Source organism: Pristiophorus japonicus, chromosome 4 (assembly GCF_044704955.1).
Source record: "Pristiophorus japonicus isolate sPriJap1 chromosome 4, sPriJap1.hap1, whole genome shotgun sequence".
Classification (NCBI taxonomy): domain Eukaryota; kingdom Metazoa; phylum Chordata; class Chondrichthyes; family Pristiophoridae; genus Pristiophorus; species Pristiophorus japonicus.
Window position 1 is genome coordinate 311,599,190 of NC_091980.1, and position 22,180 is coordinate 311,621,369.

Below are 22,180 nucleotides of genomic sequence, written 5' to 3' on the forward strand. Positions count from 1 at the left end.
TGACATATGAGGAGAGACTGGACCAACTGGGCCTGTATTCACTGGAGTTTAGAAAAATGAGAGGGGATCTCATAGAAACATATAAAATTCTGATGGGATTGGACAGGTTAGATGCAGGAAGAATGTTCCCAATGTTGGGGAAGTCCAGAACCAGGGGTCACAGTCTAAGGATAAGGGGTGAACCTTTTCGGACCGAGATGAGGAGAAACTTCTTCACTGAGTTGTTAACCTGTGAAATTCTCTACCACAGTGAGTTGTTGAAGCCAGTTCGTTAGAGATATTCAAGAGGGAGTTAGATATGGCCCTGATGGCTAAAGGGATCAAGGGGTATGGAGAGAAAGCAGGAAAGGGGTACTGAGGTGAATGATCAGCCATGATCTTATTGAATGGCCTACTCCTGCACCTATTTTCTATGTTTCTATAATGAGGCAGAGGTTAATGGGGTGCACACATTTACCACAAAGTGTCCCCCAATAATGCTGAAGGTTGAATTAAATGGACTCCTGGTGTCCATGGAGCTGGACACGGGCACAAGCCAGTCAATAATGAGTAAAAAAACTTTCGATAAGTTGTGGTGCAACAAGGCTTCAAGGCCAGTCCTAACTCTCATTCGTACCAAACTTAGAACGTACACAAAAGAACTGATTCCTGTAATCGGCAGTGCTACTGTAAATGTCTCCTATGCTGGAGCGGTGCACGATTTACCACACGATTTACCTCTGGGTGGTACCGGGCAATGGCCCCACGCTGTTCGGCAGGAGCTGGCTGGGAAAGATATGCTGGAACTGGGGTAACGTCCGAGCGCTTTCGTCCGTCGACGACACCTCATGTGCCCAGGTCCTAAGCAAGTTCCCCTCGCTGTTCGAGCCAGGCATTGGGAAATTTCAAGGAGCAAATGTGTAGATCCATTTGATTCATGGGTCGGGACCCATCCATCACAAGGCAAGAGCGGTACCTTACATGATGAGAGAGGGTGGAGATCAAGCTGGACAGGCTGCAATGAGAGGGCGTCATTTTGCTGATCGAATTCAATGAGTGGGCCAGTCCGATTGTTCCAATCCTCAAGGGAGATGGCACCATCAGAATCTGTGGTGATTACAAAGTAATCGCTGCAGGATTAATATTAGCTACCAAAGGTAGATGACCTATTTGCAACGCTGGCGGGGGGGGGAAAACGTTCATGAAGCTAGACTTGACCTCAGCCTACATGACGCAGGAGCTGGAGGAATCTTCGAAAGGCCTCGCCTGTATCAACACGCACAAAGGTCTTTTCGTTTACAACAATGTCCGTTTGGGATTCGATCGGCCGCGGCGATATTCCAGAGGAACATGGAAAGATTGCTGAAGTCGGTCCCGCGCATCGTGGTCTTCCAGGACGACCTCTTGGTTGCAGGTCGGGACACCGTCGAGCACCTGCAGAACATGGAGGAGGTTTTTAGTCGGCTTAATCATGTGGGGCTCAGGCTAAAATGCTCGAAGTGCGTTTTCCTGGTGCCTGAAGTGGAGTTCCTGGGGAGAAGAATCGCGGTAGACAGCATCAGACCCACCGATTTTGAAGACGGAGGCAATCAAGAACACACCGAGACCACAGAACGTGACGGAGCTGCGGTCGTTTCTCGGTCTCCTGAACTACTTTGGTAACTTTTTACCAGGTCTTAGCACATTGTTAGAATGCCTGCGCTTTTTACTGCGTAAGGGAGATGAATGGGTTTGGTTTAAAAGCCCAATGCCTTTGAGAAAGCTAGGAAGCTGCTATGTTCAAGCAAATTGCTTGTGTTGTACGATCCATGTAAACGTTTGGTACTAGCATGCGATGTGTCGTCGTACTGGGTCGGGTGTGTATTGCAACAAGCTAATGAATTTGGGAAATTGCAACCGGTTGCTTATGCATCCAGAAGTCTCTCTCAGGCCGAGAGGGCCTACAGTATGATTGAAAAAGAAGCGTTAGCATGTGTTTGCGGGGTAAAGAAAATGCATCAATATCAGTTCGGGCTCAAATTTGAATTGGAAACCGACCATAAGCCGCTTATCACTCTTTTCTGAAAATAAGAGGATAAATACGAATGCATCGGCCCGCATCCAGAGAAGGGCGCTCACGTTGTCCGCATACAACTATGCCAGCTGCCACAGGCTAGGCACAGAAAACTGTGCCGATGCTCTCAGTAGGCTACCATTGCCCATCACCGGGATGGAGATGACACAGCCGGCAGATTTAGTTATGTTACTGGAAGCATTCGAGAGTGAGCAATCACCTGTTACTGCCCGACAGATTAGAACCTGGACGAGCCAGGACCCATTACTGTGCTTAGTAAAAAAAACTGTGTGCTCCACAAGAGTTGGTCCAGTATCCTGTTCGAGATGCAGGAAGAAATAAAGCCGTACCAGTGGCGCAAAGATGAAACGTCTAATGTCTATACAGGCAGACTGCCTCCTATGGGGTAATCGGGTAGTTGTGACAAGAAAGGGCAGGGACACTTTCATTAGTGATCTCCACAGTACCCACCCAGGCATCATAATGATGAAAGCGATAGCCAGATCCCACGTGTGGTGGCCTGGTATCGATGCAGACTTAGTCCTGTGTGCACAAATGTAATCCATGTTCCCAGTTAAGCAATGCACTCAGGGAGGCACCACTAAGTTTATGGTCCTGGCCCTCCAAACCATGGTCTAGGGTTCATGTCGACTATGCAGACCCATTCTTGGGAAAAATGTTTTTAGTGGTTGTAGATGCGTACTCCAAATGGATTGAATGTGTGATAATGTCGGCAAGCATGTCCGCTGCCATCATTGAAAGCCTGCGGGCTATGTTTGCCATGCACTGCCTGCCTGATATCCTTGTAAATGACAATGGGCCGTGCTTTACCAGTGCCGAATTCAAGGAATTCATGACCCGCAATGGGGGTCAAACATGTCACATCTGCCCCGTTTAAGCCAGCGTCCAATGGTCAGGCAGAACGAGCAGTTCAAACAATCAAGCAGAGCTTGAAAGGGGCAACTGAAGGCTCACTGCAGACTCGCTTATTCCGAGTCCTGCTTAGTTACCACACAAGACCCCACTCACTCACCGGGGTCCCTCCCACTGAACTGCTCATGAAAAGGGCACTTAAGACAAGCCTCTCGTTAGTCCACCCTGATCTACACGAACAGGTAGAGAGCAGGCGGCTTCAACAGAATACATGATCGCGCAAATGAGTCATGCGAAATTGAAGTAAATGATCCTGAATTTGTGTTGAACTATGGACAGGGTGGATAGTTGGAGCAGGGTGTTTGTGGTCAAACTTGCAAATGGACTCACCTGCAGAATACACTTGGACCAAACGAAACTCAGATTTATGGACTACCCAGAACAAACCCACAGTAGACTCTACCTTTTTCGACCCTCCAACACACACACACACACACACACACACACGGCAACCGACCCAGCGGTTGACCACGAAGCAGAACCCATCACCCGCAGCAGCCCAGCAAGACTCACCGCCCCCAGCAATCCAGCAAGGCCAGCTGTGCAGCAGGCCAGCGAAGGCCCAACAAACGACTTACCGACACCATAATTTTCACCGAGACGATCAATGAGGGAAAGGAAGGCCCCCGATTGACTCGCATTGTAAATAGTTATACTCTTGACTTTCGGGGTGCGGGGGGAGTGGCGGGGGGAGTTTGGTGTTTCTAAACCTGTAATTACCAATCTCTAACCACCAGAGGGCTTATCCCCTGCAGTCCAAAGGGATCCCAGAATCCTTTGGGAGTACCTGTATATAGGGAGGCTTCACAGACTGGAGAGGCACTCTGAGATCTGTAATAAAGGACTACGGTCACACTTACTTTGAGCTTGTAGTATCGAGTCTGACTCCTTATCCAAGTCATAACAGCAGGTACAGCAAGGGTTAGATACAGAGTAAAGCTCCCTCTACACTGTCCCATCAAACACTCCCAGGGAAGGTAAGCATGGGGTTAGATACAGAGTATACTGTTCGGATAATGGACTACCCATACCTTTCAAATGTCCAATTGGTAGCTGCAGCATTAAATTGTGCCAATGTAGAAAGAAGTAGCAGCATGCTCGAAGCTGGGAAAGTCCTGATGAAAAGCATCCTCCTGTCCCAAGAACGATTCCAAGTTCCACCTGTGAGCACAGTGATGATTGGGGGGTTTGGTGTAAACCCCTATCTCTGGAATATGACCCTTACTGCACCAATCGGACACAGCCCTCCACCCCTCTCCCAACACTTGTAGATTCTGAGAGTGATATAGCCAATTAGTTCTTAACTGTAAACAATGTTATGACTGGTCATACCTACCAGAAATAAGATGGAGACCTCTCTGGTTTATGCTCTAATTATGGGATGTTCACTGTCGTTATATAACTACAACTTATTGTTGTAGTTTGGACCTAGTTATGTTGGACAGGATGCATGGCTCCTGAAGCCCTTGTAATGAGGGGGAGGTAGTGTTGTGTTCTTGGAGGACCAGGAGTTGTGAATATGATTCACGCTCTGGGTGTCGTAAGGACTTGCGTAAAATGTGTGCGTGTGGGAGTTTAATTTCTAACGTGTGGTATTAAATGGCCAGGAATCCAGTGGAGATTAACCTGCCTGTTCATTGGAAGAGTTTATTGATTTTACTGGAGATCTTGTTCCCATCCTAGCATCTACTGGAGGTGTTACTGGGTGGGTGGAGAAATTCCAGTGTCGAAGCAGGCAGTATCAATGGGCTCAGAAGCCAATTGTGTGTTTGGATAGAAATGGGATTTGAAAGATTGGGTCGGTGGTGTTGGTTTATGAAAAAATTGGGTCCAATTGTTTTTATTCCATCGATTTGGTGACTTCACCCCATGTATCACTCGGTAAGTTAGTCCCAGTTGTGTACTGCAGCAGCTCTGAAACCAGGCTCATATTCCCATCTCGCTCCTGTGAAAGGGCTTCTTCCTGCAGTGGCAGAACTGAGTTAGAACCATTCCACAGACCAGTTGGGGATCCAGCAAGCTCTGTCACCATCAACTTGCCAATGCTGAACTTTATAAGGATCTTTATAACTTACGGAATCACCAAAAAGTTCCATTGTTGCTGCATCTTCGGAGCTAGAAATGACTTACTGAGGTTAGGGTTGACCCTCCCTTCACCCACCATTGGTGGCTGTGCCTTCAGCCATCTGGGTCCCAAGCTCTGGAATTCCGCCTCGCGACCTCTCTCCCCTTTTAAGACGCTCCTTAAAACATATCTCCTCGACCAAGCTTTTGGTCACCTGCCGTAGTGTATCCTCCTTTGGCTTGGCATCAGTTTTTGTCTGAGTACGCTCCTATGGTGCACCTTGGGGCATTTTACTGGGCTTAAGGGTGCTATATAAATTCAAGTTAGAATCATAGAAATTTACAGCACGGAAGGAGGCCATTTCGGCCCATCGTGTCCACGCCGGACGACAAAGAGCTATCGAGCCTAATCCCACTTTCCAGCTCTCGGTCCGTAGCCCTGCAGGTTACGGCACTTCAGGTGCACATCCAAGTACTTTTTAAATGTGGTGAGGGTTCCTGCCTCTACCACCCTTTCAGGCAGTGAGTTCCAGACCCCCACCACCCTCTGGGTGAAGACATTTCCCCTCATACCTCCTCAAAACCTCCACCCAATTACTTTAAATCTATGCCCCCTGGTAATTGACCCCTCCGCCAAGGGAAACCAGTCCTTCTTATCCACTCTATCCAGGCCCCTCATAATTTTATACACATCCCCTCAGCCTCCTCTGTTGCAATGAAAGCAGACCCAGCATCTCCAATCTTTCCTCATAGCCAAAATTCTCCAGTCCTGGCAACATTCTTGTAAATATCCTCTGCACCCTTTCCAGTGCAATCGCATCTTTCCTGTAATATGGCGACCAGAACTGCACACAGTACCCCAGCTGTGGCCTAACCAGTGTTTTATACAGTTCAAACATAACCTCCTTGCTCTTGTATTCCATGCCTCAGCTAATAAAGGCATGTATTCCACATGCCGCCTTAGCCATCTTGGGCTGGATTTTCGGGTGGTTTGCGACCGGGTTTTGCCGGGTTTGACCCTCCGCGGTGAAAACTGGGGCGCTCGGCTGTTTTTTGTCCGGGTCGCAATCCTCGGGTCGGTTTTGCGATGGCGTTTAGAAGCACTGCTGTGGAGAGCTGCGTCGGGTGTGCAATGGCTCTCCTTGCGACACCGCTGCGAGTTGAGAGTCTCGCCCGACCCGTGCCCCGCGACGACCGCCAGGGAAAACACCGTTAGTCCAGCCCTGCAGGCGGCGGTGTGTTGGATAAACAGCAAAAAAAGGGTAAGTTAAAGTTTTTATTTTGATATTTTTGCAGCGATTTGTGAGGTAAAGGTGTTGGCAATGTTTTTTTTTGAATTTATTTTTTCCCCTCCCAAGGCCTCTCTTCGAGCACTCCCGGCCCCACACTAAAGTTGACGAGGATCCCGTTTTTTGCGGCACAAAAATAGTTCAATGCCTCCCTTAGCCCCTAGCGCAGAGCACAAATAACGAAAGTTCAGCAATTAATTGCTAATGTTAATTGGGCGGTAAATTTCTTGCCCTGCCTCTGTTTTCACCCTGAAACCGGCAAAGCTAAAAATCCAGCCCCTTACCTACCTGGCCTGCTACCTTCAGGAATCTGTGGACCTCCACTCCAAAGTTCTTTGTTCCTCTATACTTTTCAGTGTCCTACAATTTAATGTGTATTCCCTTGCCTTGTTAGCCTGCCCTAAATGCATTACCTCACACCTATCCAGATTGAATTCCATTTGCCCACCTGACCAATACATTGATGTCTTCCTATAATCCGCAGCTTTCCTCTTCATTATCAACCACACAGCCTATTTTAGTGTCATCTGCAAACTTCTTAATCATATCCCCTACATTCAGGTCCAAGTCATTGATAGATACCACAAAAAGCAAGGGACCCAGCTGGATACAGCCTTCCAGTCACAAAAACACCCATCAACCATTACCCTTTGCTTCCTGCCTCTGAGCCAATTTTGGATCCAACTTGCCACTTTGCCCTGGATCCCATGGGCTTTTACTTTCATGACCAGTCTGCCATGTGGGACCTTATAAAAAGCTTTGCTAAAATCCATATACACTATATTGTACGCACTGCCCTCATCGACCCTCCTAGTTACCTCCTCAAAAAATTCAATCAAGTTAGTCAGACACGACCGTCCCTCGACAAATCCATGCTGACTGTCCTTGATTAATCCATGTCTTTCTAAATGAAGATTTATCCTGTCCTTCAGGATTTCTCCAATAATTTTCCCACCACTGCGGTTAGACTGACTGGCCTGTAATTACTCGGTCTATCCCTTTCTCCCTTTTTAAACAAAGGTACAACATTAGCTGTCCTCCAGTCCTGTGGCACCACATCTGTAGCCAGAGAGGACGGGAAAATGATGGTCAGAGCCTCTGCTATTTCCTCATTTGCTTCTCTTAACAGCCTGGGATGCATTTCATCCGGGCCTGGGGTTGTATCCACTTTCAAGACTGCTAAGCCCCATAATACTTCCTCTCACTGTTTATCTTGTCTAATATTTCACACTCCTCCTCCTTCATTGCAAAGTCTGCAACGCCCCTCTCTTTTGTGAAAACAGATGCAAAGTATTCATTGAGAATCCTACCCACATCTTTTGCCTCCACACAGATTACCCTCATGGACTCTAATCGGGCCCACTCGGCATGTAGTTATCCTCTTACTCTTAATATATTTGTAAAACATCTTTGGGTTTTCTCTGATTTTACTTGCCAACATTCTTTCATGCTCTGTCTTTGCTTTCCTGATATCTTTTTTAATTGCACCCCTGCACTTCTTGTACTCCTCGAGTTTCTGCAGTGTTGAGTTCTCGCTATCTGTTATAAGCTTCCCTTTTTTTCTTTATCATACTCTATATATCCCTTGACATCCAGGTGACTCTAGATTTATTGGCCCCACACTTTTTATTAAGGGCACATACTTGCTCTGCACTCTCAGGATCTCCTCCTTGAAGGCCTCCCACTGCTCTGACACTGATTTTACCATCAAGTAGCTGTTTCCAGTGCACTTTGGCCAAATCCCATCTCAGCTTAATATAATTGGCTTTACCCCAATTGAGAACTTTTTTTCCGGTCCACCTTTGTCATTTTCCATAACTACCCTAAATCTTACTGAATTATGATCACTAGCACCAAAATTCTCTCACTGATACGGCCTCCATCTGACCCTCTTAATTCTCCAAAACCAAGTCCAGAACTGCCCCTCCCTTGTTGGGCTTGTTACGTACTGGCTAAAGAAGTTCTCCTGAATGCATTTTAGGAATTCCGCACCTTCTGAACTATTCACACTACCTTTTTCCCAGTTAATATTAGGGTAGTTGAAATCGCCCACTATTACAGCTCTATAGTTTTCGCAGCAATTTGTCCACATATTTGTTCTTCTATATCCCTCTGACTGGGGGTCTATCATACACTCCCAGTAGTGTGATCGCCCCTTTTTTGTTCCATTGAACTCTAATGGCCTCGTTTGATGACCCCTCTAACATATCAACCCTTCTCCCCCCCCCCCCCCCCCCCCCAACACTCCTTTTTTTTTTATCCCCTTCTCTATCCCGTCTGAAAACCTTGTAACCAGGACTGTTCAGCTGCCATACGTGCCCTTCTTTCAGCCATGTCTCATTAATGGCTATAATATCTTACTCCCAAGTGTCTATCTGTGCAAATTGAATACTGCGTTCAGTTTTGGTCACCAAAGAACAAGTCGGGGAAGTGATGCTGCGAAAGGCCACAAGGTTGATCCCTAGCGTCAAAGGGCTTAGTTAATGAGGAAAAGCTCGCAAAACTCTGCCATTTTCAGCCTTGAAATGAGAATCTGAGGAGCCCTTATCCAGAGGTAGAAGGTACTATGTGGAATGGGGCAGGTTAATCCTATGTGTGATTTCAAGTCAAACCACAACGTGTAGGAAGAGGCGGCACCGCTCCAAGCTCACATTGTGTTTGGGCTTGTCTGAGTACAGATGGTGCTGTGGCATTGCAGCAATCCCCGTGCGTTGTAATGTTACACTATCTCTGTAAATGAGAGCCCTCCCCATTATCGGTTGTTGTTCCCTGGTCATTCAGGGTCTTAAATAAAAAGAAAATTCAAGTTGGAGTTTGGTTCTGTGTTGGGACCCACTCTCTGGTTTAGATCAACATTGAGAAGTAGACAGTATCTGCAAGAAGAATTTAAAGGGGTTCTCTTGAGGCCGGTATTGATGTATAAAAAGTCTGGGCTTGTGTGAAGACTCGATAATTGGGAGCAATAACTGAAAGCTGCATGCTAACTGTACTCCAGTAAGAGTCGGGGTATGAGGAGAGAAAAAATCGGCTAAGAATAAAAAATGAATGGAAAAAAAAATTAAAGGTAATTTCTTTGCTGAGGGAGAGGTATTTAACAACACCAGTGTTCGTGATGTGGGCATCACTGGTATTTGCTGTCCATCCTTCCGTGCCTCGAAGGTGGTGGTGGGCCTTCTGTTAGACGCAATGGAGTATCTTACTGTCCTCCGATGGCAGTCAAGAGTCAGCCACATTGGTGTGGGAATGGAGTCACACGTCGGTCAGATCAGGTGAGGAATGCAGAATTCCTTCCCTGTGAACCAGTTCGATTCTTGCGACAATCCAGCAGCTTCATGGGCACTTCTTACCAAAAATTAATGTTGCCCAAATCTCCCCATTTTCTTTTGACATCCTTACCTTTAGCTGCATCCTCCAATCTTTGAATCCCATTTCTTGGGTCCAAATTCTCCATACTCATGAAAATCTGGCAAGATCTTTATTCAGAGAAGGTACACTCGGTTGATTCCGGAGATGAGGGGGTTGACTTATGGGGAAAGGTTGAGTAGGTTGGGTCTCTACTCATTGGAGTTCAGAAGAATGAGAGGTGATCTTATTTTAAACATAGATAATGAGGGGGCTCGACAGGGTGGATGCAGAGAGGACGTTTCCACTGATGGGGGAAACTAAAACTAGGGGACATAGCCTTAGAATAAGGGGCGGCCCATTCAAAACTGAGACGAGGAGGAATTTCTTCTGGTTGTAAATCTGTGGAATTCTCTGCCTCAGAGAGCTATGGCAGCTGGGTCATTGAATATATTTAAGGCGGAGATAGACAGATGTTTGAGCGATAAGGGAGTCGAGGGTTATGGGGAGCGGACAGGGAAGTGGAGCTGAGTCAATGATCAGATCAACCGTGATATTGATTGGCGGAGCAGGCTCAAGGGGCCGAATGGCCGACTCCTCCTATTTCTTATGGTATTGTGCCTGCGATCATCCTCCTGCTTTTGCCAGAGTAAAGTCCCAGCGAGCACAATCTTTCCACACAACGTTCTGTTCTAAGTTCAGGAGTTAGTCTTGTAGGCTTCTTCCAGAACTCCTCCAATATTTGGGCATCTTTTTGTGATCTGGAGAGCAAAACTGAAGGCAGCACTCTTTAATTGGAATATTGCCACGGCCAGATACAACCTCAGCATGATGAATGGCTGGTTGGTTGTCTTTGTGTTGATATTGGTTAAGGCAGGATTGTTCAGCACAGCGGCCGATCGCACTGCTCTTCCAAGAGTGTCGTGGGATCTTCACCATTCACCAGAAATACAGGACCAGACAGATAAGACGGAGCCCCAGTTTAATACCTCATCTGGAGGAAGGCCCCTCTGACATCATCAACATCATCATAGGCAGTCCCTCTGAATCGAGGAAGACTTGCTTCCACTCTTAAAATTAGTCCTTAGGTGGCTGAACAGTCCAATACGAGAACCATAGCCTCTGTCACAGGTGGGACAGATAGTCATTGAGGGAAAGGGTGGGTGAGACAGGTTTGTCGCACGCTCTTTCCGCTGCCTGCGCTTAATTTCTGCATGCTCTCGGGGATGAGACTCGAGGTGCTCAGCGCCCTCCTGGATGCACTTCCTCCACTTAGGGTGTTCTTTGGCCAGGGTCTCCCAGGTGTCAGTGGGGATGTTGCACTTTATCAGGGAGGCTTTGAGGATGTCCTTGTAATGTTTCCTGTGTCCACCTTTGGCTCGTTTGCCGTGAAGGAGTTCGGAGTAGAGCGCTTGCTTTGGGAGTCTCGTGTCAGGCATGCGAACAATGTGGCCTGCCCAGCGGAGCTGATCAAGTGTGGTCAGTGCTTCAATGCTGGGGATGTTGGCCTGGCCGAGGATGCTACTGTTGGTGCGTCTGTCCTCCCAGGGGATTTGTGAGATATTGCGGAGACATAGTCGGTGGTATTTCTCCAGCAACTTGAGGTGTCTACTGTACATGGTCCACGTCTGAGTGTCCGTGGGATCTTCCCCATTCACCAGAAATACAGGAACAGGCAGACAACACAGTACTTCATCTGGAGGAAGGCCCTCTGACAGTGTTACAGTGGAACATAAGAACATAAGAATTAGGAACAGGAGTAGGCCTGCTCCGCGATTCAAAAAGATCATAGCTGATCTGGCCGTGGACTCAGTTCCACTTAATCACCCGCTCCCCATAACCCTTAATTCCCTTATTGGTTAAAAATCTATCTATCTGTGATTTGAATACATTCAATGAGCTAGCCTCCACTGCTTCCTTGGGCAGAGAATTCCAGCCTGGATTATATATTCTAATTCTGGAATGGAGATGCAGAAGAAAGTAACTCGAATGATTGAGGGGATGGTGGGATTGGATTGTGAGGAGGTATTGTGTAATTTGAGCATGTTCTCACAGAACAGAGAAGTTTGAGAGCTGATATTATTTGGTTTCTAAAGGGACTAGATAATACCGACCCTGACAATCTGTCTCACTATGGTCCAGAACAGTAGAACCAGAGCACACGACCTGTGCTGGAAGGGGGTTAAATTCAACACTAATCTGCGGAAACAATATTTCAGTGAGCGAGTAATCAATCCGTGGAACAGGCAGAGAACATATTTACCGATTCATTCCAATACAAATTAGGTAGATTTCTTTTAGAAAGTAATATTTTGAGACATGAGGTGGGGCCAGTGTAGTGAGCTCGGGAGGAACAGGAGGCTTTGGACCTCTGGATAAGAATATAAGAAGCAGGAGTCGGCCATACGGCCCCTCGAGCTTGCTCCGCCATTTAATACGATCATGGCTGATCCAATCATGAACTCAGCTCCACTTCCCTGCCCGCTCCCCATAACCCCTTATTCCCTTATCGTTTAAGAAACTGTAGGTATTACTATACCTGCCCTCCTGTATGGCTCAGAGACATGGACTATGTACAGTAGACACCAAGTTGCTGGAGAAATATCACCAACGATGTCTCTGCAAGATCCTACAAATCCCCTGGGAGGACAGACACACCAACGTTAGCATCCTCATTCAGGCTAACGTCCCCAGCATTGAAGCACTGACCACACTCGGATCAGCTCTGCTGGGTAGTCCGCATGCCAGACACGAGACTCCCAAAGCAAGTGTTCTACTCGGAACTCCTTCACTGCAAACGAGCCAAAGGTGGGCAGCGGAAACGTTACAAGGACACCCTCAAAGCTTCCCTGGTAAAGTGCGACATCCCCACTGACCCCTGGGAGTCCCTGGCCAAAGACTGCCCTAAGTGGAGGATGTGCATCCGAGAAGGCGCTGAGCACCTCGAGGCGCAGGCAGCCGAAACATCGTGCGGCAAACCTGTCCCACCCACCCCTTCCCTCAACGACTATCTGTCCCACCTGTGACAGGGACTGCCTATGATGGTGATGATTAAGAAACTGCCTATCTCTGTCTTAAATTTATTCATTGACCCAGCTTCCACAGCTCTCTGAGGCAGCGAATTGCACAGATTTACAACCCTCAGAGGAAATTCCTCCTCATCTCTGTTTTAAATGGGCGGTTCCCAAAGCTCTGCACCACTGGGGGTTTTCCTCCCCATGTCATAGACCCATTAATAGAGATTGATGGCTGTGATTAGTCAACAACTCTATCGTTGTATCGTGAGACTCCCAGGGTGGTAGGTGGTGAACTAGATGGACCGTGGTCTATTTTCGTCCAGCAATTCCTATGTTCCTGTGAGGTGGGACCTGCAGCCTTGACTTGGGTTACGGTAGCTGAGCTGTACTCTCGGCAGCGGGAAGGCCTGCCCTGCTTTCACCAAGATCCATGTGACTAGACGTCCTTCGTAAACATACAGGCTGCCTCTTAACTGGATCTAGAATTCTTCGGGTTCTGAGCATCAAACATCTGTCTGAATGGGGTACAAGAGGAGAAAGACTTGCATTTATATAGCGCCTTTCACCACTTCCTGACGATTACAGCCAATGATGTACTTTTTGAAGTGTAGTTCCTGTTGTAATGTAGGAAACGGGGCAGCATGCTTATTTTTCAATTACGTGGTTTACATCAAACCAGAATTACAGTGAGTTGTGCAAACAGCGTTATTGGATTCAGGCCTATGAAATTTGTTTCCGCAAGCTCCCCCCCAAACATTAATGTGGCAAAAACCAAACTGGCTGTTTTATATAAAAAAGTAAGAGTTGACTGAGGGCTAAGCCTTGGACAGGACACTGGGACAACTTCTTCAGATAATCCATGGGATGTTGGGACGAGTCGAAGTTGGCCATGAGTTCAAGTGTTGCCATGGTTTCAGTCTACAGTTAATATCTAATCCGTTTTCTTTTCTTCCCAGAGGTCATACACATTAATAGTGGAAGCGTGGGATCAGGACAATGCAACAGCTGGTGAGTACCATCACCTACTCTTCGCAGGTATTTCTGCAACTTGCCTGGGCTCATGCCTTTTAAAGTCCGCATATATTCAGTGTTGCATTGACAGATTTTGGGAAGGTGTACCGTGTATTTGCCATGGGTAGATTCGAACTGGCAGGGGAGGCGCCAGTGAAGTCTGAGGAGCCCAGACATGCAATCAGTGGGAAGTGCTAATTCCTGGAATGTTTCACGTTGACTACTTGTGCACATATTTGACAATTTAAATTTCACGTTTAAGACAAAAATGTAATTCTCCCCACCCACCTCACATTTTTTTTTTTTTTCCTTTCCTCGTTTCTTCTCAAACATCTGCCAGTCGCAGGGATTTCATGCAAAACTGATACCTCGCCCAACTTACAATTCTATCTAACCTTGAACGTGTTTGATGGGAGCTTTACTCAATCTAACCTGTGCTGCATCTGAAATAAAAAGAAAATGCTGGAAATCTCAGCGGGTCAGGCAGAAAAAAGAGTTAACGTTTCAGGTCGATGACCCTTCCTCAGACCTGGCGAATGTTTGAAATGAACAGATTCTTAAGGAGCATTGAAAGGGGGAGGGGAGGAAAGAACAAAAGGGAAGGTCTGTGATAGGGTGGAAGGTAGGAGAGATTAGAGAGACATAAAGGGATGTTGGGCCAAATTGAGATGGTAATGGCAGGTTAGAAAAAGATGAGTCTTGATAGGGTGTGAATGGCGGAATAATTACCAGTTGCCATGGGAAACGGAGAAAAAAAATACAAGATCGGGTTGGGGGGGGGGGGGGCGGGGTTTATAAAAAGGAGGCAAGGGAGCCAAAAATGGGCGGAGATTATGGTCTGAAATTGTTGCTCGATGTTGAGTCCAGAAGGCTGTAAAGTGCCTAAACGAAAGATGAGGTGCTGTTCCTCGAGCTTGCGTTGAGCTTCGTTGGAACAGTGCAGGAGGCCGAGAGCGGAGAGGTCAGAGTGGGAGTGGAATGGAGAATTAAAGTGACAGGTGACCGGAAGCTCAGGGTCACACTTACGGACTGAACGGAGGTGTTCCGCAAAGCGGTCACCCAATCTACGCTTAGTCTCCCCAATGTAGAGGAGACCACACCGTGGGCAGCGAATACAGTATACTACATTGAAAGAAGTACAAGTAAATCGCTGTCACCTGGAAGGAGTATCTGGGGCCCTGGACAGTGGGAAGGGAGGAGGTAAAAGGGCAGGTGTTGCATCTCCTGTGCTTGCACGGGAAGGTGCCATGGGAAGGGGAAGGGTTGCTAGGGGTGACTGCAGAATGGACCAGGGTGTCACGGAGGGAGCGGTCCCTTCGGAATGCTGAGAGGGGAGGGGAGGGGAAGATGTGATTGGTGGTGGGATCACGCTGGAGGTGGTGGAAAAGGCTGAGGATGATCCGTTGAACGTGGAGGCTGGTAGGGTGAAAGGTTAGGGCAAGGGGAATCCTGTCGAGGTTCTGAGGGGAAGGGGTGAGAGCAGAGGTGCGGGAAATAGAACGGACACGGTCGAGGGCCAAGTTAACCCGTGCTGTACCTGCCCTGGGTGTGTTTGATGGGACAGTGTAGAGGGAGCTTTACTCTGTATCTAACCCGTGCTGTATCTGCCCTGGGAATGTTTGATGGGACATTGTAGGGGGAGCTTTACTCTGTATCTAGCCCATGCTGTACCTGCCCTGAGAAAGCGATTTAAAAAAAAAAAGCATACGTGCTCCTGTGCTTCATAAATAGAGGCATAGAGTACAAAAGCAAGGAAGTTATGATGAACCTTTTATAAAACACGGGTTCGGCCTCAACTGGAGTATGGTGTCCAATTCTGGGCACCGCACTATAGGAAGGATGTGAAGGCCTTGGAGAGGGTGCAGAAAAGATTTACGAGAATGGTTCCAGGGATGAGGGACTTCCGTTACGTGGATAGACTGGAGAAGCTGGGATTGTTCTCCTTGGAGCAGAGAAGGTTGAGAGGAGATTTGATCGAGGTGTTCAAAATCATGAGCGGTCTGGAGAGAGTAGATAGAGAGAAGCTGTTCCCATTGGTGGAAGTGTCGAGAACCAGAGGACACAGATTTAAGGCGATTGGCAGAAGAACCAAAGGCGACATAAGGAAAAACTTTTTTACGCAGCGAGTGGTTAGGTTCTGGAAATCACGGCCTGAGAGGGTGATGGAGGCAGACTCAATCGTGGCTTTCAAAAGGGAGTTGGATAAGTAACTGAAGGAGAAGAATTTGCAGGGCTACGGGGAAAGGACGGGGGAGTGGGACTGGCTGAGGTGCTCTTGTAGAGAGCCGGCACGGGCCGAATGGCGGCCTCCTGTGCTGTAACCATTCTATGATTACAACAGTGACTACACTCAAAGTACTTGATTGGCTGTAAATTGCTTTGGAATGCCCTGAGGTCAGTAAAGGTGCCATAGAAAATGACTTTCTTTGTTTTTTGGGCTTGGGAGGAGCAAGTGTCTGAACTGTGTCGGGTAGTAACATCTCTGCTTCTATGGAAACTGATTCATTTATAATAAACTGCATGTCATCATCTCAAAGGATGTCTTGGTAATTGCTGCACTGAAAGTAAAGGAGATGCTGTCATTGAGGTCAAGAGATCACTGAACGTGATACCTGCCCAAGGTTAATACGCTTCGAATAATCGAGGCATGCCACTGCATTACAAGGTTGTAATTCTTCAGATGCTTCAGATGACCCTTGACCCATTGATGAAGACTATCTTTCTTTCAGACACAGGTAGTCACTGCTGCGAATTGGAGTCTTTTAAAGAGTTTTCTAGTAAGGGGTCTTGAGTGGGCGGCAATCAGATTGAGGCAGCGTGTTGTCTCTTGCATTGCTACTAATTGATTGTATATAGGCCTTGAGCTGCAGGTTTGTAATGGGTCTGATCTACATTGGCTCCCGGTCCGGCAGCGCCCCGGTTTAAAAATTCACAGCCTTGTTTTCAAATCCCTCCATGGCCTCGCCCCCTCCCTATCTCCTGTAATCTCCTCAAGCCCCACAACCCCCCCGAGATATCTGTGCTCCTCTAATTCTGGACTCTTTAAGCATCCCTGATTTTAATCGCTCCACCATTGGTGGCCGTGCCTTCAGTTGCCTGGGCCCCAAGCTCTGGAACTCCCTCCCTAAACCTCTCCGCCTCTCTACCTCTCCTTTCCTCCTTTAAGACTCTCCTTAAAACCTACCTCTTTGGCCAAGCTTGGAATATTGTGTTCAGTTTTGGTCTCCTAATCTGAGGAAGGACGTTCTTGCTATTGAGAGAGTGCAGCGAAAGTTCACCAGACTGATTCCCGGGATGGCAGGACTGACATATGAGGAAAGACTGGATCGACTGAGCCTGTATTCACTGGAGTTTAGAAGAATGAGAGGGGATCTCATAGAAACATATAAAATTCTGATGGGATTGGACAGATTAGAGGCAGGAAGAATGTTCCCGATGTTGGGGAAGTCCAGAACCAGGGGACACAGTCTAAGGATAAGGGGCAAGCCATTGAGGACCGAGATGAGGAGAAACTTCTTCACTCAGAGAATTGTGAACCTGTGGAATTCTTTACCACTGAAAGTTGTTGGGGCCAGTTCGTTAGATATATTCAAGAGGGAGTTAGATATGGCCCTTATGGCTTAAGGGATCAAGGGGCATGGAGAGAAAGCAGGAAAGGGGTACTGAGGTGAATGATCAGCCATGATCATATTGAATGGTGGTGCAGGCTCGAAGGGCCGAATGGCCTGCTCCTGCACCTATTTTCTATGTTTCTACGTCACCTGTCCTAATACCTCCTTATTTGGCTCGGTGTCACATTTTGTTAACACTCCTGTGAAGCGCTTTTGGACGTTTTGCTACATTAAAGATGCTATATAAATACAAGTTGTTGAATCTAAAGCTTTAGCAAAAGAATTGGGTTCCAAGAAGCCCAGATGGCCCAGTGACACTCTGTTTTAAATCCCCCTGGCAATGCTAAATGTAAATGATGGTTGTGTGTTTTTTTAATTAAAAAATAAATATGTTCTAAGTCTAAATGAAGTGTGAAAAGGACTTGGTAGTCCAATTATAGATGTCTGTCCTTTCAAACTTGGGTTGTGTCTGGAGTATTTTGCACTATAACTCTGGCGCGAAGTAATGATTAAGTATTGTGAGGGGAGCACTTTGAGGGATGGATTAAGATTCCATAGAAAGCACATCACGCAATATTAAACAGGCTTCCACGTGATTTCTCCCTCCCCCCCCAAAAAAAAAATCTGTTAACGTGGCAGATATATTCTATATAGTGTGTGTACCTATACTGGATTTTAAAAATAACCGCTGTTACAAAAATTAAAAAATTGGTGGAAAATAATCTTTCTAAATCGCAGGTTAGGTATCAGCTGGAGCGTTGTGTCCTATTCTGGATGTAACACTATAGGAAGGATGCGTTGGAGAGGGTGCAGAGGTGGTTTACCAGAGTTATACCAGGGATGACGGACTTTGGCTATGTGGAGGGACTGGAGAAGCTGAGATTAATCTCTTTAGAGCATAGAAGGTTATGGGGGAGATTTAATAGGTGTTCAAAATTATGAAGGGTTTTGATCGAGTAGAGGGGGTGGGGGGAACTGTTTTCACTGGTGGGTGGGTCGATAACCAGTGAAAACAGAGTGAAGATAACTGGCAAAAGATGCAGAGGGAAGATGAAAAGACCAGTGAGTGGTCTGGAATGCACTGCCTGAAAGGGTGGTGGAAACAGATTCAGTAGTAACTTGCAAAAGGGAATTGGATATATACTTGAAAAGGAGATATTTTCAGGGTTATGGGGAAAGAGCAGGGGAGTGAGACTAATTGGGTAGCTCTTTCACAGAGCGGGCACAGGCATGATGGACCCAATGGCCTTCTGGGCTGTAAGATTCTATGATCTATGATTAAGGTGTTGATGCCACTACATTAAGCCTAGTGGCATTACAGTACTTCCACCTCTACAAAACTCACGCAGGATGATGGGTTGAAGATCATCTCGCAATGTCTGAAGCCAGTTCCTTGTGTTCCCCATGGAACTGTTTACCACTAAATCACCCCAAGCAGTTTCATGAATGCCTGTGGGAATTGTAAATGCCACATCGCTGCAGTGATATTTTGAGGAGTGTATGTGGAAGACATTTAACTGGTGACGGAATCCTTGACCTGGTTAGTGCTTTGTGCCAAGAATGAGCAGAAGTATTGGAGAAAACGTTTCACATCCCAGCATTAACCTCCCTCTCAGGAAATAAGTAATGTTGTTCCACTTCATCTATCTATAATAAAACCTAACATAAGAAAATAATTAGGAGTCAGCCATACGGCCCCTCGAGCCTGCTCCGCCATTCATCATCATCATAGGCAGTCCCTCAAAATCGAGGAAGACTTGCTTCCACTCTATAAAGGTGAGTTCTCAGGTGACTGAACAGTCCAATACAGGAATTACTGTCTGTCTCACAGGTAGGACAGTCAGTGGTTGAGGGAAAGAGTGGATGGGACTGGTTTGCCGCACGCTCCTTCCGCTGTTTGCGCTTGCTTTCTGCATGCTCTCGGTGACGAGACTTGAGGTGCTCAGCGCCCTCTCTGATGCTCTTCCTCCACTTCGGGCGGTCTCTGGCCAGGGATTCCCAGGTGTCGGTGGGGATGTTGCAGTTTATCAAGGAGGCTGAGGGTGTCCTTGAAACATTTCCTCTGCCCACCTGGGGCTCGCTTGCCGTGTAGGAGTTCCGAGTAGAGTGCTTGCTTTGGGAGTCCTGTGTCAGGCATGCGAACAATGTGGCCCACCCAACAGTGCTGGGCGATTGTGGTCAGTGCTTCGATGCTGGGGATGTTGGCCTGAGTGAGGACACTGACATTGGTGCGCCTGTCCTCCCAGGGGATTTGCAGGATCTTGCGGAGATAACGCAGGTGGTATTTCTCCAGCGATTTGAGGTGTCTACTGTATATTGTCCATGTCTCTGAGCCATACAGGAGGGCGGGTATTACTACAGCCCTGTAGACCATGAGCTTGGAGGCAGATTTGGGAGCCTGATGTTCGACACTCTCTTCCTTAGGCAGTCGAAGGCCATTCAATAAAATCATGGCTGATCTTTGACCTCAGCTCCACTTTCCTGCCCTCTCCCCATACCCTTTCTAAATCTATCTGCCTGAATATACTCGACGACTGAACATCCACAGCACTTTGGGGTAGAAAATTGCAAAGCTTCACAACCCTTTGAGTGAAGAAATTCCTCCTGTTAGTCTTGGTGATCAGCTGTGGCTCAGTGGGCAGCACTCTCACCTCTGAGTCAGAAGGTTGTGGGTTCAAGTCCCACTTTAGGCTGACACTCTAGTGCATTGCTAAGGGAGGGCTGCATTGTCTGAGGTGCTGTCTTTCAGATGAGGCCTTTAAACAAGTCCCCATCTGCGCTCTCCTGTGGCTGCAAAAGATCCATGGCACTATTTTGAAGAAGAACCGGGCGTTATCCCTGGTGTCCTAGCCAATATTTATCCCTCAATCAACATATAAAAAAAAAAACAGGTTCTCTGATCATTATCATTGGTGTTTGTGGGAGCTTGCTGTGTGCAAATTGGCTGCTGTGTTTCCGACCTTACAACAGTGACTACACTCCAAAAGTACTTCATTGGCTGTAAAGCGCTTTGAGACGTCCCGTGGTCATGAAAGGCGCTATATAAATCCAAGTCTTTCTTTCAATGGCCTACCTTTTATCTTGAGACTGCCCCCTGGTTCCAGACACTCCGGCCGGAGGAAACAACCTCTCCGCATCTACCCTGTCAATCCACCTCAGAATCTTGTATGTTTCAATGAGTACACCTCTCATTCTTCTAAACTCCAGAGAGTATCGGCCCATTCTACTCAATCTTGCACCTGCTCATGCTTCCCCATAACTGTTTGCATTATAAATCCCTATGTCCATGTTTCTTATGTAAATTTGTCATGGCACAGGTCATTATATTCCCCGAACATTGGAGGTGCTGCTATCATAATGAAAGGGACAAGGAAAGAAGATAAATACGGTTAGGATGTGTAACATTGAAATAATAACTGGATTGTGCCTTGGTTCCGAGTATGATTTTCTCCTCACATCCCGCTTCACCTGACGTTGCCTCTTGGCCTTGCCTCCTTGGGGGATGGTACATCCCTCCATTGACTGCAATGGGAGGGGAAACCTGGCGTGCTGTATAATTCATCCAGTGTTCATGGTGAAATATAAGACGGTAGCGTACTGAGAAAGGAGTGGGGGGGGTGGAGGGCTAGCTAGGCATGTGTGCGGCCCTGGATGAAGTCGGAGCCAGGTTTTAAATAACTAAGTGGCAGGTGGGCTAAATGTTCAACTAATGAAGTAATCCTCACAACTGGTGACCAATCATTTAGCAGGACTGACTCACCCGATTTGAATTCTATTCAGTGATTAACCTGAATACACCTTCTTTGCCTTCCCTCCCTTTGGTTCTTGCAAGGCAGGTCCTGAGCAGCACTCATGAACTGGATAGCACAGCATGTCTTTCTGAAGGATTTTCACCTTTCATTTTGTGTGACTGGGACAGGGATGTCAGTTCCTCCCCCTCTCCTCTGCTCCCTCCCATTTGAAGTGGTGTAGCCATTGTCATATCACAAGCGGTCCCTCGAACAAGGATGACTTGCTTCCACAAGAGTTCACACATGTTTCAATAAGGACCCGATGTTCCAGTCCTGAACTCCAGTTGAAGTGTGGAAGATGCCTGTGCGTGGATTTTTTTAACGTGGGGTGACCGTTGCACACCAGCCACCACACGGGCTTGACAGAGCGAGGTCTTGGTCCAGTGGCAAGGGTTAACCAGGACCACTGGAGACCTGCTCTGCTGCACGGATCTAGTGCGCACACACATCGCAGTGTGGGCTGCCCCTGGGCCCTCGCCTCTTCTGGGCCCCGAACCCTCATTCGCTGCACTTTCGCCCACGTCCATTGTAGTTGAGCACTGAATGCGGTGTAGCCAAGGTGTTTAATCACGCAGCAGTGCAGCCCATGGAAAGCACCATGTTCCTCCTCCTTTACTTGCACGACCCAACTGCAACACACTTCACCAAAAAAAGGTTTATAAAGAAAGTCTTGAATTTCGATAGTGCCTTTCACGACCAGCGGACGTATCGAAGCGCTTTACAGCCAATGAACTACTTTTAGAGTGTAGTCACTGTTGTAATGTGGGAAGTAGACAATTGGGGTAGTTCAATGGTTATGTTACAGGACTAATAATCCAGACAATGGGAGTTCAACTCTTACCATGGCAGTTTAAGAATTTGAACTCGGTTGAAAAATCAGTAAATAAAAAGTTGGCATCGGTAAAAGTGACCATGAGATTATCGGATTGTCGTTAACAACTGGTCCTTTTTAGAGAAGGAAACCAGCTGTCCTTGCCCTGTCTGGGCCTATGTGGTTCCAGACCCACATCAATGAAGTTTACTCCTTAACTGCCCTCTGAAATGGCCCAGTAAGCTCCTTGGTCGTATCCAAACCTCTAGCAGTGGTTAA

General features: G+C 47.2%; 1 protein-coding gene across 1 annotated transcript in view; it reads left to right on the top strand.

Annotated features, from left to right (window-relative positions):
* Positions 1-22,180, top strand: part of jag2b (jagged canonical Notch ligand 2b) — a 238,112-nt gene that overhangs the window by 61,621 nt on the left and 154,311 nt on the right. Inside the window, exon 3 of the mRNA XM_070879688.1 lies at positions 13,634-13,685. Within this exon, the coding sequence (XP_070735789.1) occupies positions 13,634-13,685 (52 nt within the window). The remainder of the gene's footprint in view (positions 1-13,633; positions 13,686-22,180) is intronic.